Source organism: Oncorhynchus keta, chromosome 15, assembly GCF_023373465.1.
Source record: "Oncorhynchus keta strain PuntledgeMale-10-30-2019 chromosome 15, Oket_V2, whole genome shotgun sequence".
In the NCBI taxonomy this organism is placed as follows: domain Eukaryota; kingdom Metazoa; phylum Chordata; class Actinopteri; order Salmoniformes; family Salmonidae; genus Oncorhynchus; species Oncorhynchus keta.
The window spans coordinates 30,954,339-30,970,869 of NC_068435.1; the positions used below are offsets into that span (position 1 = coordinate 30,954,339).

The window sequence follows — 16,531 nt, forward strand, 5'->3', positions numbered from 1 at the left end:
GGATTCAGACCATTTAATCGGTACATTGTTGACACACCTTTGGCAGAGATTACAGCCTTGTCTTCTTGGGTATGACGCTACAAGCTTGACACATCCTTCTCTGCACATCCTCTCAAGCTCTCAGGTTGGATGGGGAGCGTCGCTGCACAGCTATTTTCAGGTCTCACCAGAGATGTTCGATCGGGTTCAGGTCCGGGCTCTGGCTGGGCACTCGGACATTCAGAGACTTGTCCCGAAGCCACTCCTGCATTGACTTGGCTGTGTGCTTAGGGTCGTTGCCCTGTTGGAAGGTGAACCTTCGCCCCTGTCTGAGGTCCTGAGCGCTCTGGAGCAGGTTTTCATCAAGGTTCTCTCTGTACTTTCCCCCGTTCATCTTTGCTTCGATCCTGACTAGTCTCCCAGTCCCTGCCGCTGAAAAAGCTCCACACAACATGATGCTGCCACCACCATGCTTTACCGTGGGATGGTGGCAGGTTTCCTCCAGATGTGACGCATGGCATTCAGAACTAAAGAGTTCAATCTTCCAACTCCAAGCGGGCTGTTGTGCCTTTTACTGAGGAGTGTCTTCCATCTGGCCATTCTACCGTAAAGGCCTGATTTGGTGGAGTGCTGCAGAGATGGTTGTCCTTCCGGAAGGTTCTCCCATCTCCAGAGGAACTCTGTCAGAGTTACCATCGGGTTCTTGGTCACCTCCCTGATCAAATTCCACGATTGCTTGTCTGGGTGGGTCCAAACTTCTTCCATTTTAAAAATGATTGAGGCCACGTGTCCTTGAGGACCTTCAATGCTGCAGAAATGTTTTTGTACCTTTCACCAGATCTGTGCCTTGACACAATCCTGTCTCTGAGCTCTACGGACAATTCCTTCAACCTCATGGCTTGGATTTTGCTCTGACATGCACTGTCAACTGTGGGACCTTATGTGCCTTTTTCCAAATCATGTCCAATCAATTGAATTTACCACAGGTGAACTCAAGTTGTAGAAACATCTCAAGGATGCTCATGGAAACAGGATGCACCTGAGCTCAATTTCGAGTCTCATAGCAAAAGGTCTGAATGTTTATGTAAATGTATTTGTTAATTTTTTTTAACAAATATTTGTAAACATTTCACTTTTTTTTTTGCTTGGTCATTATGGCGTATTATGTGTAGATTGAGGAAAAAAATATTTGATCCATTTTAGATTTGGGCTGTAACGTTACAAAATGTGGAAAAAGTGAAGGGGTCTGAGTACTTTCTGTCTGCACTGTGTGTGTGTTTGTATTGCGCAACCATATCCTTCTCTTGAATGATGCAGCACCTAATTTCTCTTGTAGACCTTAATTTCCATTTCATCTGTACATTATGTTCTTGATTTGTGTTTGTTTCTCCAGCAACCGTGGAATTCCGATCCTCGATGGAGGGCGGAGTCTGTACTCAGGAGCCCTCTAGTATGAAGTCGTCTATGGTCCTTCCTTCAAAGAAATCTGTTGGTTTCCTCTGCAACGTTCAGGACAACGCCGCCAAGCCCCCCATGTACCACAAACAGCCCCCTGCGCTCCCCCCCAGACCTTTCAACAGGATTCCCAACTACAGCACAGGTAAGTGTACATACACCAGCGGCCCTGCCACTGATACCTTAATGAAAGTGCACTAGTTCGTTTTATACATTTTTTTTATTGCCCTTTAAACTACTACTAGTCCGATTTTTATTGTAGCCATCAATTCTCCGATTAGCAATCGCCCATATAGCAAACGTATTTAATTTCAAACGTCACATTTCTGTCCTACAGGCTATTTATTGCAATGAACGATATTAGCGAAATGCCTACGGTAAGTGGTCGGTGTAGATTTTACTTTCAAAGACAACCCCACAAAAATATTTGCTTAACCTTTTCAACAAAGAGAAAGTGGACTGGACCGATTTCACTGGCGCTTCTTGTAATGGTCTCTCCCCTGAGGGTGTTGAAGGACGACCACATGTCTCCATCTAAGGCCCAGACCTGTCAGCAACGGGGACATTGGGACAAGTGTTTTTATATACAGTATAATCATGTTTGGCACTCCGCACATTGAATACGAAGATTAAAGATTGACTGAACTGGCAAAGGGTTTATGGTATAGAGCTCCGAGACGGAGATGCATTGAACGTTTTGTTTGGGCAGTTACGTAGTTGAATAATCCTGAACATATTGCCGGTGTGCACATGCACGCACACGGTGTCTCTGTGCAGATGGCGGATGGAGAGATTAGTGTCATTAAGTCCCGGTGTAGCCAGGTCAGCTGTACTCAGGCCCTGACAATCTGCCAGTCAGCTAGAAGTGGCAATAGCCTAATCTAATTCTCCCTGCTCAAGTCCGGGCCTTCTACTGTACATGGTCACGTCTGTCCACTGTATCGGACTGCTGCCTGAGTCTTACAATATGGCCAAGCGCAGGTCACGTGTCCAGAACTCATGCATGGCCTTAATTATACTCAACAATTAGCGGCTTTGAAGAAGTAACATGTCAAAGCATATTTGGTGAAGTCAAAGTCCCTGCACTAATTCAGAGAGAAGTGACCTTGACGTTTACCTGTTTCAGTCTTTTCTTTCACTACCCATCTCTCTTTCCAGACTCTTGCCAGCAGATGAAGCTGTCCTGTATGCCAGGCCAGGGAGGGAAGCTCTCTCCTCCGCTACCTCCCAAGAAGGTTATGATCTGTGTGCCTCAAGGGGGAATGGACAGCTCCTCCCCCTCCCCCCTCAGCACTTTCTCCCAGCAGAAGTGCCCCCCTCTACAGGGCCACCCCTCCCACCATGGCCCTCTGCTGCCCTCGCAGCTCACAGGCCTGGCCAACCTCCACCAGGGCCTCCTGGGGGGTGGGAACCACCATAACCACGGGCACACTCACAACCATGGCCACAGCCACCCACTCCAGCTGCAGTACGGATCCATGCAAGGCCACACCCCCAGCCGCATTATGGAGGAGCTCAACAAGACGCTGGCCTTCAACCTGCAGAGGCTGGAGAAGTGAGTTGTATACACCGTATTAAATACAACTGTAATTCATGTGTCTCTATGGTTGTATAGCAGGTAGAAATTAATAGTTTTGAGATGACACAACTTTATATAATGGGAGTTGAGTAACATCAGTTCTATTTCAAAATGAAATATGAATACTTTTTGTCCAATGCATGTTCAGTGTAGCAGGTCCAGCTGTTTGTAGTTCAGGTCACCCCTGCCTTGTGATATTGGGGTCAGGCTGCCACCATGTGGCTCTGCTGTAGATGTCTGACCCAGCTCGCCCTGTCCTACTGCTACAGCGTGGCCCACTTTGACAGCAGTCTGTGTGTGCACCATGGCACCCGGATCTCTTCCAAAGGCCAACCTGGCACAGCATGTCCTGTTCTCTACCCTACCAAACATTGGAAAAAGGAATACAGAGAAATGTATTGGTAACTTGAGCATGTCATTTCTCTATAGCTTATGTAACATTTGGTTGCCGAAATCTAAAAATGGGACAAAAAAAACTCCACAAGAATCAATCTGTCAGCCATTCTTCATCGCCCCGATCTTTCAATTGAGATGAATTGAAACGGGACAGGGACAGAGCCAGTATTATAATATTGCATGTGTAGAGGGGTAGAATAGAAGCGCGCTAGGTACCCTTAATTATTCAGGTAGACTATGCATGCATGAGTACAATACAGCCTCACAACATCTAATATATACACACACACACACATCTACACGTTTGTTTTACTATCCTTGTGGGGACCAAACAATTGATTCCCATTCAAAATCCTTTTTTCCCTAAACTTAAATGTAAACCGAACCTCTGAGCCTAAAATGGCCCTTTTCCTTGTGGGGACTCTGGCGAAATGTCCCCACTTGTCCTAATTTCCCCTGTTTTACTATCCTTTTGAGGACTTATGGTCCCTACAAGGATACACACCCTTCCTCCCTGGTCCTTTGATTACTTGCTTTGCGTGTCTCATGGTGAGCTGAACAGCCCTCAGTGGGCGCTCGCAGCAGGGGCTTGTGGGTAGTCTGTGATATCCGTGTATGATATGTTGATTAAAACCCCACTCTGCAGTATGCAGCCAGTCCCTCGCACCGACAGTTTAATTGACCACTTTGTTTAATTTGACCTGAATGGTCTGTGACATGAAGGATGTGGTAATTTAGCTCATGGTATGTAGACTGTGTGGCTGTCAAACAGACTGAACTCCCATCTAGGAACCTGTGGCTCAGAACCAGAAATGTGACTGTCTTACTAGCTCAACGGTTGCAAGTGAAGATGGACAATTTTGCGCTAATGACCATGATCGAGAAATGGCTAGCTCATAGCCTCCGTCTCACACTGAGGTGCGTCAAGGTAATTCCATCAAGACTTCAATTTCTCAGATGACTTCCACAGGAGATGGGAATGAGTCAACCACTTGTAGAGTCATGGTCATAATGACTCTATACCGCATTGCATTTCTATAGCAACCATTAGATTCCCACGGGAACATGGGAAAGTGGTAGATGGGCGAGATTACTATGAAGATTATATCCATCATTATGACTCTCTTCTCCCTGCAGCAATGCAATGCATTCTGGTCAGTGTAGTCTGCTGGACAGAAGCCAGGTGCCCTCTGTGGTCATCGACGAGGACAACAAGGAGAACATGCCCAACGAGTCCGACTACGAGGACCTACCCAGCATGTACAAAGATGAGGATGAATATGATGACGAGGATGATGATGATTCGCTCTTTACAAGTAAGTGGTTCATACACACATACACACACACAGATAAAATTGTCCCCTAAGCCACAGATGTTTTGTATTTTCTTTTAACTAGCGGCGTCTCTGCACTATAGGTACCCTGCTCTGGTCATTTGTTTGTTTAACTCCTGTTGTCTTTGTGTAGGTACCCTGGCTCTGAAGGTGTTGAGGAAGGACTCTCTGGCCGTCAAGCTGAGTAATCGTCCATCTAAGAGTGAGCTGGAGGAGAAGAACATCCTGCCAATGCAGACTGACGAGGAGAGGCTGGAGTCCAGGCAGCAGATAGGCACCAAGCTCACACGGTGAGTGAGCGAGGGCACACAGACACACAGACTGCCCAGGTACAACTCTCATAACGAGATGGACCAGAGTCTTCTCAGTAGTGCAATTATCAGCCACAGACGGTTAGTGACTAAAACAGACTCTATTGTGTTTCTGTAAATAGAGAGCCTTGCCCGCTTTATAAGTTAAATATCTTCATCACCCTTAATGTAGTGCTAGACTAAGTATGCCTCTTGTCTGCTGCAGTGAAGACTGGCAGCTCTGTGTTTTGAAAGGCGTGTCCATTTCTACTCTATAAGAGCTGTCAGGAAACTGTTTAACAATAAATATGGCACTTTGGCCCACTGGGAAAATGGTCTGACATCCCTTCTAACATAACTTTCTATGACTCATCTCAAACACTTTTTTACATTTTTTATTCTTCTTCCATCTGTTTTTTTTTTTTTTGAAAGATAAAAACCTGCCGTCTCATTTAGAGGGGCGCTGAGAAATGAGCTGACGTCATTTCAGCAATGCATAATCTCGGTCTCTCTGTTCGCTCTCCCTCTTTTCTTCCCACGGCCTGCCATCCTCCCTCGCTCACTGAATCACCACTGTGATATGTGTCAAGCCATTACCACCCCACTCCTCCACACTCTCTCTGTGCCGAGACGGAACACGGTGGTTACACACACACACACACACACACACACACACACACACACACACACACACACACACACACACAATGCAGCAGTAACACCCTCCCTCGCTTCATCTTTCATTTGAAACATGGCAATAATACAGATGGATTCTTTTTAATCCAAGGAGAAAATAAAATGGCCGTGCCAGCAGACAGAGGCTGTCTTAAGGCCCACTGTTTTCATTAGGGCTTCCCTAATGATTTTATAGTTTTTGAATCTACCATCAACTGAACAGGATGCTGGACCGAACTGTTCGGTTTGGACCGAACCTGCGAGTGGGGAGACAATGAGATGGTAGTGAATAAAAGGCTGGATGGAATGGAAAGGGGGGTAGAAGAGCGAAGAATGTGAGGAGAAGAGAGGGAACATTATGGTTTGATGTGAAAGAGAAGAGGCCGTACTCTGCTACTAATCCCTGCTGTGATTGGCACACGGTGTGGTGTTCGCAGAAGGCCTTGTTGTTATGTGGCAAGCAGCCGCAAGCGGAGAAGGAAAACGGAGTAAACTCTAAAAATGGATCTCTAGCGATATGGATATTGCACATGTCATTACATAACGATGTGAATTCCATTAAATTGTGCAGCCCTAGCGCTACCTTTGAGCAGGGGTCTCCCCCCCTCCCCCCTTTTAATTTACCAAGTAGGACAGTTGAGAACAGGTTCTCATTTACAACTGCGACCTGGTCAAGATAAAGCAAAGCAGTGCGACAACCACAGAGTTACACATAAACAAACCTACAGTCAATAACACAATAGAAAAACTATGTACAGTGTGTGCAAATGTAGAAGAGTAGGGAGGTAAATGGGCCATGGAGGCAAAATAATTCAAATCTAGCATTAACACTGGAGTGATAGATGTGCAAGTAGAGATACTGGGGTGCAAAATAGCAAGAGGATAAATGACAATATGGGGATGAGGTTGTCGGGTGTGCTATTTACAGATTGGCTGTGTACTTGTACATATGGGTACAGGGATCGGTATGCTGCTCTGGTAGCTGATGCTTAATCATGGCTCTGGTCAAAAGTAGTGCACTATATAAGGAATAGGGTGCCATTTGGGACGCACAGAGCATCAACTCCCAATTTCATGCTATTTTCCACATGCATTGTGCTCCTCTGTAGCAGGTCTCTTTGTGGCAGGCCAGTATAAATGGATGGTTCTAATCCTGGAAGAGGTCTTTATGACCTTAACCATCTCTTCTCTCATCTTTTCTCCTTATTCTGACAGAGATGAGGGAAGATGTGGTAGACTGCATAATATAGGGTTGTTGATATTTTTTATTTCATAAATACTGAAATATCCTACTCCAGTAGATGTACTGCTAGTTTAATGATATTTTATACAAGTATAAGTAAAACTACTGGTGTGTAAAATTATTTGAGTAATAATTAGTCAGTTAAAGTAATTTAGTTAATACAAATTAAAGAATGTACCTTATAGCTAATTTTGCTATGGCAACACATGATCTCCTCCATGCAATACATTGTAAAAGGAAGCAGAAATGAATGTACAGTATGAATTAAGTACATTTATTGTTTGAGTTGCTGCATCTGTATATTTAAAAAAGAAGAGATTTGTCCATGCTAATTGAAAATAAATTAAACATTGCAAAGCAATTAAAATGTTTTGGAGAATTTACGAAATACATTATTTTGAATTTAAAATAAATCACCCATTCACTCTATTTTCCTTCCCTCGCTCTCAAATTCACAACAGTCCAAATGGAGTAGTGCCAGGGCACACTGGACATACCTAAAGAATTTGATGTCAAATTAGCTCTGACTGCAACAATGGAACATCATGGAAATACTCATTTGTGAGCCAACCTCCCTGAAATACAGAAGGGGCTATAGATGTTGCATTAGATCAATCAATTATATACAGGCTACATGTAGAGAGGAGAGTTCGTCTCGGCTCCCAAAAATTTGATCCCGGACCTGAATTCATATTTAAAGAGGGGGACCCGAACCCAAGAACAATAAGACCTGAACTCTACCGGACCTGATGACACTCAGACCTGACCCCTATTCTAACAAGTCCCTGTCTAGATTTGACCCAAAATTGATTATCAGCTCTTCTGAGTAACAAACAGGTCTTTATATGTTGGCTAGGCTTTCATTTAACTTAAAATAAATATGCTATAGACTATGCAGAGCCGTGGTTCGGTCCACTCTATCAGCTGTAGTTACATAGACCCGATGACAATCAAATATGACCAGACTCTGACCAAGGGAAAAGTGATTTTTATTTTGGACCTGGTTGGGTCTCGGGGGTTCAGGTGGACACGTGAAGAGCACTAGGTACAGAGTACATTAGGTTATGTAGTGTTCCTTGAGCAATAACAAGGTGTTACAGTATGTCCTAAGGCCTTCATTTCTCTCTGAACTTGCTAATCAGTTTCAGCAGGAGCTGGTTGTCAGACTGAATCGAGTCTATCCTGGTTCACTTTGCAGTGAAGACCAGTTCAACATAGCTAAAAAGACACTCACAGTAGAGGCAGGCAGAGCTGTGTTCAGTTTGAGGGACAACTTATTTTATATATGGAAAGGAATGCAGCAAGACCATCCTGTCTGAAACACAGGCAAAGTACCCATCCAGCTCCCCTGTACCTCGTGATCTTTTTGGCATTGGTGATGAGAAGAAATCCTCTTCATCAGATGAATGCGGCCTCTCTTGCTCTTTCGTCTACTGTTATTGTGTCAAGATTATGCTTCAGGTAGACCACAAGATCTTCAGTTCCTTGGCAATTTCTCACATGGTATAGCCTTCATTTCTCACATGGTATAGCCTTCATTTCTCACATGGTATAGCCTTCATTTCTCACATGGTATAGCCTTCATTTCTCACATGGTATAGCCTTCATTTCTCACATGGTATAGCCTTCATTTCTCACATGGTATAGCCTTCATTTCTCACATGGTATAGCCTTCATTTCTCACATGGTACAGCCTTCATTTCTCACATGGTACAGCCTTCATTTCTCACATGGTACAGCCTTCATTTCTCACATGGTACAGCCTTCATTTCTCACATGGTATAGCCTTCATTTCTCACATGGTGTAGCCTTCATTTCTCACATGGTGTAGCCTTCATTTCTCACATGGTATAGCCTTCATTTCTCACATGGTATAGCCTTCATTTCTCACACGGTAGAGCCTTCATTTCTCACACGGTAGAGCCTTCATTTCTCACACGGTAGAGCCGTTTCCAGCTACAATAGTCATTTACAACATTAACAATGTCTACACTGTATTTCTGATAAATTTGATGTTGTTTTAATGGACAAGAATTTAGCTTTTCTTTTAAAAATAAGGACATTTCTAAGTGACCCCCCCCAACTTTTGAACAGTAGTGTAAGGTCCCTCAGTCAGGCAGTGAATTTCAAACACTGATTCAACCACGAAGACTAGGTTTTTTTCCCAATGTCTTGTAAAGAAGTGCAACTATAGGTAAATGGGGGGAAAAAATAATAAAGCAGATATTAAATATCCTTTTGAGCATGGTGAAGTTATTAATTACACTTTGGATGGTGTATCAATACACCCAGTCCCTACACAGATGAAGGTGCCCTTCCTAACTCAGTTTCTGGAAAAGGAAGGCAACCGCTCAGGGATTTCGCCATGAGGCCAAGTAACTTTTTAAAACCATTCCATAAATGAATGGCTGTGATTGGAGGAAACTGAGGATGGTTCAACAACAGTGTAGTTACTCCACAATCTGACAGAATTGACAGAGTGAAAAAATGAAGCGTGTGCCGAATAAAAATGTTCTGACATGTATCCTGTTTGCAACAAACTGACGTAATACTGCAAAAAAAATGTTTTGTCCTGAATACAAAGTGTTATGTTTCAGGCAAATACATTACATTACTGAGCACCACTCAACATATTTTCAAGCGTAGTGGTGGCTGCGTCATGTTATAGGTGTGCTTGTAATCGTAAAGGACTGGGGAGATTTTCAGGATAAAATAGAAACTGAATGGAGCTACTGTAAGCACAGCCAAAATTCTCACAGAAAATGTGGTTGTCTGCTTTCCACCAGACACTGGCAGATGACTTCACCTTTCAGCGGGACAATAACCTAAAATAAAAAGCCAAATCTACACAAGTGTCTTACCAAGAAGAGTGTGAATGTTCCTGAGTGGTGAGTTAGTTTAGACTTAAATCTACTTCACTCTTATTGCAAGACCTGAAAAAGGTTGTCTAGCAATGATCAACAACCAATTAGACAGAGCTTGAAGAATTTTGAAAAGAATAATGGGCAAATGTTCCAGGTGTGGAAAGCTCTTAGAGACTTAGAGACTCACAGCTGTAATCGGTGCAAAATGTGCTTCTACAAAGTATTGACTCTGGTGTGAATACTTGCATTATGTAAATGGAGTACATTTGCAAAAACATGTTTTCACTGTCATTATGAGAGTGTTTGGCTCAATTGAATCCATTTTGAGTTCCGGCTGTAAAACAACAAAATGTGGAATAAGTCAAGGGTTATGAATACTTTCTGAAGGCACTATCTTACCTCTACAATGTTTCCTAAGGTTTGAAGCAGAGTTTAAATATATATATATATATATATATATATATATACTGTGTGTGAAGCTGCCACGTTTCATCATCCTGAGTTGCATTTCATCACCTCTCCTGTGCTTGAAGTAGAACTGGTCAGGCTCCATTGTTTCTACACACACCGCTTTGATAAAAACCGTTCCTTTCTTTCACTATACGTCTTGAAATAAACCAAGTTATTTTTCAAAATCTTCCATCATCGTTCAGTTTGTATATACAGCTCGATTTGATTGGCATGATGCGTGAAATTTGACATTATTTTTTTGAGTGGGGGGAGCTCCGAGGGGCTCTCAAACTTTCCATGCCCTCATTATCTACTTTCATGGATGGCCTACAAAATTATACATATATTACACGACAAACTATGTGGACATCTGCTCGTCTAACAACTCATTCCAAAATCACCCCTCCCCCCCATTGCTGCTTTAACTGCCTCCCCTCTCTTAGGAAGGCCTTCCACTAGATGTTGGAACATTGCTGCTTGCTTCTATTCAGCCGCAAGATCATTAGTGAGGTCGGGCACTGATGTTTATGATTAGGCATGGCTCGCAGTTGGTGTTCCAATTCATCACAAAATTGTTCAATAAAGTTGAGGTCACGGTTCTGTGCAAGCCAGTCAAGTTCTTCCACACCAATCTTGATACATATTTCTGTATGGACCTTGCTTTGTGCATGGGGGCATTGTCATACTGAAACAGGAAAGGGCCTTCTCCAAATTGTTGCCACAAAGTGGAAGTGCAGAATCATCTAGAATGTTATTGTATGCTGTAGCATTAAGATTTCCCTTACCTGGAACTAAGGGGCCTAGCCCGAACTATGACTTGTCCCGAAGCCACTCCTGCGTTGTCGTTGCTGTGTGCTTCGGGTCGTTGTCCTGTTGGAAGGTGACCCATTTCCCCAGTCTTAGGTCCTGAGTGCATTGGAGCAGGTTTTCATCAATGATATCTCTGTACTTTCCTCCGTTCATCTTTCCCTCGATCCTGACTAGTCTCCCAGTCCCTGCCACTGAAAAACATCCCCACAGCATGATGCTGCCACCGCCATTCTTCACCGTAGGGATGGTGCCAGGTTTCCTCCAGACGTGACGCTTGGCATTCAGGCCAAGAGTTGAATCTTGGTGTCTTCAGACCAGAGAATCTGTTTTCTTATGGTCAGAGTCCTTTTGGTGAACTCTAAGCGGGCTGTCATGTGCCTTTTTACTGAGGAGTGGCTTCCGTCAGGCCACTCTACCATAAAAGCCTGATTGTTGGAGTGCTGCAGAGATCGTTGTCCTTCTGGGAGGTTCTCCCATCTCGACAGAAGCTCTGTCAGTGACCATCAGGTTCTTGGTCACCTCCCTTACCATGGCCCTTCTCCCCCAATTGCTCAGTTTGGCAGTGCGGCCAGCTCTAGGAAGAGTCTTGGTGGTTCCAAACTTCTTCCGTTTTTAAGAATCATAGAACTCACTGTGTTCTTGGGGACCTTCAATGCTGCAGATATTTTGGTACCCTTCCTCAGATCTGTGCCTTGACCCAATCCTGTCTCGGAGCTCTTTGGACAATTCCTTTGACCTCATGGCTTGGTTTTTGCTCCGACATGCACTGTCAACTGTGGGACCTTGTAGACAGGTTTGTGCCTTTCCAGATCATGTCCATTCGATTGGTGTCCACCTGTGGTAAATTCAATTAAGTTCTAGAAACATCTCGATGATCAATGGAAACAGGATGCACCTGAGCTCAATTTGAGTCTTGTAGTAAAGCGTCTAAATTCTTATCTAAATAAGGTATTTCTGTTTTTTTATTTTGACATTATTGGGTATTTGTAGATTGAGGGGGAATAAAATGTAAAAAAAATTTAAAAAAGGCATTTTAGAACAAGGCTGTAAAGTAGCAATGTGGAAAAGGGGAAGGAGTCTGAATACTTTACGAATGCACTGTGTGGGTGTGTAAGTAAAATTGACTTTGAAAAATAATACTGAAGGTACAAGTGTTCGGAATACCTTCTCAATAACATGAACTATTGTATTTGTAATTCGTCACTTCCTCTCCTGCCTATAGTTATTCCTTATGCAATATCATTGATTATGGCTATGCACAGGGCACTGCATTGTATAACAATGAGGATGATGACGAAGACGAATATTGATGTTTTGGGACAAGCGCAGAGGCCACACTGTCTGAGGTTGGGTTGAGGTCAGCGCGTGTGTGGATCAGCAGAATGCTGACGCTGGGAGCACAATGCTAAGAAGTGGAGATGTCCGGCAGTCGCTAGTTTACGTACGTTCTGAAATGGCAGGCAATTTGGGTATGTGAAAATATTTATGTGAAGAAAAGAAATGCCAGGATGTTATACTATACTGAACAGAAACATAAACACAACATGTGAAGTGTCTGTTTCATGAGCTGAAATAAAATATCCCAGAAATGTTCCATATGCACAAAAATAATATTTCTCTCAAATGTTACCTTAGCATTCTTGGGAACGGGAACAATGGTGGCCCTCTTGAAGCATGTGGGAACAGCAGACTGGGATAAGGATTGATTAAACATGTCCGTAAACACACCAGCCAGCTGGTCTGTGCATGCTCTGAGGACACAGCTGGGGATGCCGTCTGGGCCTGCAGCCTTGCGAGGGTTAACACGTTTTAAATGTTTTACTCAAGAAGGCTTGCAGTGAAGGAGAGTCCACAAGTTTTGGTAGTGGACTGTGGCACTGTATTGTCCTCAAAGCGGGCAAAGAAGTTGTTTAGTCTGTCTGGGAGCAAGACATCCAGGTCTGCGACGGGGCTGGTTTTCTTTTTGTAATCTGTGATTGACTGCCACCTCTTGTGTCTGAGCCATTGAATTGCGACTACTTTGTCTCTATACTGACGCTTAGCAAGTTTGATTGCCTTGCGGAGGGAATAGCTACACTGTTTGTATTCGGTCATGTTGCTGGTCACCGTGCCCTGGTTAAAAGCAGTGTTTCGCGCTTTCAGTTTCGCGCGAATGCTGCCATCAATCCACGTTTTCTGGTTTGGGAATGTTTTAATAGTTGCTGTGGGTACGATATCGCTGATGCACTTGCTAATGCACTTGCTAATGAACTCGCTCACTAAATCAGCGTATTCGTCAATGTTATTTGACGCAGTGCGGAACATATCCCAATCCACGTGATCAACGCAATCTTGAGGCGTGGAATCAGATTGGTCGGATCAGCGTTGAACAGACCTAAGCATGGGAGCGTCCTGTTTTACTCTCCGTCTATAGGCTGGGAGCAACAAAATAGAGTCGTGGTCAGCTTTTCCAAAAGGAGGGTGGGGGAGGGCCTTATATGCGTCGCGGAAGTTAGAATAACAATGATCTAGGGTTTTACCAGCCCTGGTAGCACAATCAATATGCTGATATAATTTAGGGAGTCTTGTTTTCAGATTAGCCTTGTTAAAATCCCCAGCTACAATGAATGCAGCCTCAGGAGATGTGGTTTACATAGTCAAATAAAGTTTGTTCAGGGCCGTCTGTCTGCTTGGGGGGGGGAATATATGCAGCTGTGATTTATAATCGAAGAGTTCTCCTGGTAGATAATGCGGTCAACATTTTGATTGTGAGGAGTTCTAAGTCAGGTGAACAGAAGGACTTGAGTTCCTCTATGTTATGATCACACCACGTCTCGTTGATCATAAGGCATACCTCCCCCCGTCCCTCTTCTTACCAGAAAGATGCTTGTTTCTGTCGGCGCAATGCGTGAAGAAACCAGCTGGCTGTACCAACTCCGATAGCGTGTCTCGAGTGAGCCATGTTTCCGTGAAGCAAAGAACGTTAGTCTCTTATGTCTCTCTGGAATGCTACCGTTGCTCGTTTTTCATCAACCTTGTTGTCAAGAGACTGGACACGTGGTATGCTCGGGAGCGATATGAGTGGTATGCTCGGGAGCGGTGTGAGTGGTATGCTCGGGAGCGGTGTGAGTGGTATGCTCGGGAGCGGTGTGAGTGGTATGCTCGGGAGCGGTGTGAGTGGTATGCTCGGGAGCGGTGTGAGTGGTATGCTCGGGAGCGGTGTGAGTGGTATGCTCGGGAGCGGTGTGAGTGGTATGCTCGGGAGCGGTGTGAGTGGTATGCTCGGGAGCGGTGTGAGTGGTATGCTCGGGAGCGGTGTGAGTGGTATGCTCGGGAGCGGTGTGAGTGGTATGCTCGGGAGCGGTGTGAGTGGTATGCTCGGGAGCGGTGTGAGTGGTATGCTCGGGAGCGGTGTGAGTGGTATGCTCGGGAGCGGTGTGAGTGGTATGCTCGGGAGCGGTGTGAGTGGTATGCTCGGGAGCGGTGCGCGATGTGCCCGTCTCCGGAGCCTAACCAGAAGACCGTTATGTCTGCCCCTTTTACGGTGACGTTGTTTTGGTTCGCCGGCTGGGATCCGATTCATTGTCCTGGGTGGTGGGCAAAACACAAGATCCGCTTCGGGAAAGTCGTATTCCTGGTCGTAATGATGGTGAGTTGACGTTGCTCTTATATCCAGTAGTTCCTCCCGACTGTATGTAATAAAACCTAAGATTACCTGGGGTAACAATGTAAGAAATAACACGTAAAAAAAAAAAATACTGCATAGTTTCCTAGGAACGCGAAGCAGCCATCTCTGTCGGCGCCGGAAGTATTCGTTGTTTTGGTTCGTTGTGGAGATTTGATAAAATAAATAATAAAAGATGAGGATCAAATCTTTTCTTAACTCTTGCATTCTCCCTACTTTTTTTCTTTCTGCTGAGATCCTTCTTCCCTTCTCTCCTGTGCTCTCGCTCACTCTCCCTCAATGTGACTTCCCTAGATAAAGTAACTAGGAGGGAGAATTGTGTGTGTGTGTGTGTGTGTGTGTGTGTGTGTGTACCAGATGTTGTAAAAAGGGTAATCCATCTGGAAGTACATTAGGATCTCAATGAAGCAAAGGAGTCTTATATGCACATGATGATCTTGAGAATACTGGTGCTGGTCTATAACAAATATACGGAGATGAAGGAAAGGAGTCTTATATGCACATGATGATCTTGAGAATTCTGGTGCTGGTCTATAACAAATATACGGAGATGAAGGAAAGAGACCTGCTCACTGCCTTGAATTCAGTCACTTTCTATTCATGTCTGGCAGATAATGGGTGTAGATTTCTATCCTGACTGCGAAGCCACCAGTCCTGGCGTGCCAACTCGGCCATAGTTGACACCGGTGCTGCCTGGCACTCAAGCTGTCACTCAAACGGTCACTTAGATTACACTGGCAGGATGGAGTCCGTTAGAGGAGAAGTGACAGCAGGGGAGTGACTAACTGGCTAGACGTGTAGGAAGAGAAACTGACAATTTCCCTCGTGATTTGGCTCGTGGTCTTCGGACTTGTCCTGAAACGACATGCACCGAAGTAGTGAGCTGCTAAATTGAGGGGGAATTTATTCATGTTTGCACGTGTTTCTTTTGAATGGTAATTTGACTTGATTCTTACGGTTGTCTGTGGAGATTGGGCTCGTTGCCAAAGTTTGCTTTTGTTACTCAGGGGTTTATCATGTTGGTTGGAGGTTGCCTTGGACCGTGTTTGCTGTGCTGTTGATTTTGACCGTGTGCGTTTTTGGTTGTGTTTTGGTGCAGGCGGTTGAGTCAGAGGCCCAGTGCTGAGGAGCTGGAACAGAGGAATATCCTGAAACGTGAGTATTGTATGTACCTCTACTCCTTATCATTATAACATACCGTCATTATATATAAACAGGACAGCAGCCATTTCCTGATCATCATCATCACCACTCTATTAAAAGCCACACTAATAATTCCCCCGTTTACTACTATTCCCAGTGACGACTTGACTAACCCGATTTGTACCATATTACTCGTAGAGAAGAGGGAGACACAGGCTGCAACTGTAAGACTCCAGGAACGAAAGTCTCCCCCGCAACACTGCCTAGGTTAGAGAAATGGGGCACGTCTTTGAACGTTCTGTTGGGACTGGCACTCCAAATCAAGAGAGCAGTGGCATCGATACGTATTTAACACGGAACTCTGGTGTGCTTTTAGATTCGCTAGTCTAGTATGTGTTTGATCCTCTGCCTCCTTCTTGCTTTTTACCTCTTTCTCTCTAAGGCTGCGGAGTGCTTGTCTGGTAGTTTGGAGAGCATCCGTGGAACATGCGACGGGGAATCTCTAGTGGGAGTATTTCTTTCTTCTGAGCAAAACTGGATGTGACTTTTGGTCTGAATTAGTCCCGACGTTCCCTAGAAGCGAGCAATTTGTTATTTGAATGTAACTTTTAAACGAGCCAACTAACTCCATGTTAATGAATGTGGAAGA

General features: G+C 44.4%; 2 protein-coding genes across 9 annotated transcripts in view; one reads left to right on the forward strand and one right to left on the reverse strand.

The window, feature by feature from the left end:
- The window catches only part of LOC118394762 (solute carrier family 22 member 23-like), a 457,726-nt gene that overhangs the window by 404,396 nt on the left and 36,799 nt on the right, over nucleotides 1–16,531 (reverse strand). The window lies entirely within an intron of this gene.
- LOC118394767 (phosphatase and actin regulator 1-like) overlaps nucleotides 1–16,531 on the forward strand; it is an 82,637-nt gene that overhangs the window by 59,306 nt on the left and 6,800 nt on the right. For 6 of the 8 annotated variants that reach the window (XM_052463851.1, XM_052463852.1, XM_052463850.1 and 3 more), the window contains 5 exons: nucleotides 1,373–1,579; nucleotides 2,593–2,989; nucleotides 4,547–4,725; nucleotides 4,877–5,033; nucleotides 15,839–15,903. In XM_052463851.1, the coding sequence (XP_052319811.1) occupies nucleotides 1,373–1,579; nucleotides 2,593–2,989; nucleotides 4,547–4,725; nucleotides 4,877–5,033; nucleotides 15,839–15,903 (1,005 nt within the window). The remainder of the gene's footprint in view (nucleotides 1–1,372; nucleotides 1,580–2,592; nucleotides 2,990–4,546; nucleotides 4,726–4,876; nucleotides 5,034–15,838; nucleotides 15,904–16,531) is intronic. The other 2 variants (XM_052463855.1, XM_052463849.1) reach the window with 1 other exon arrangement.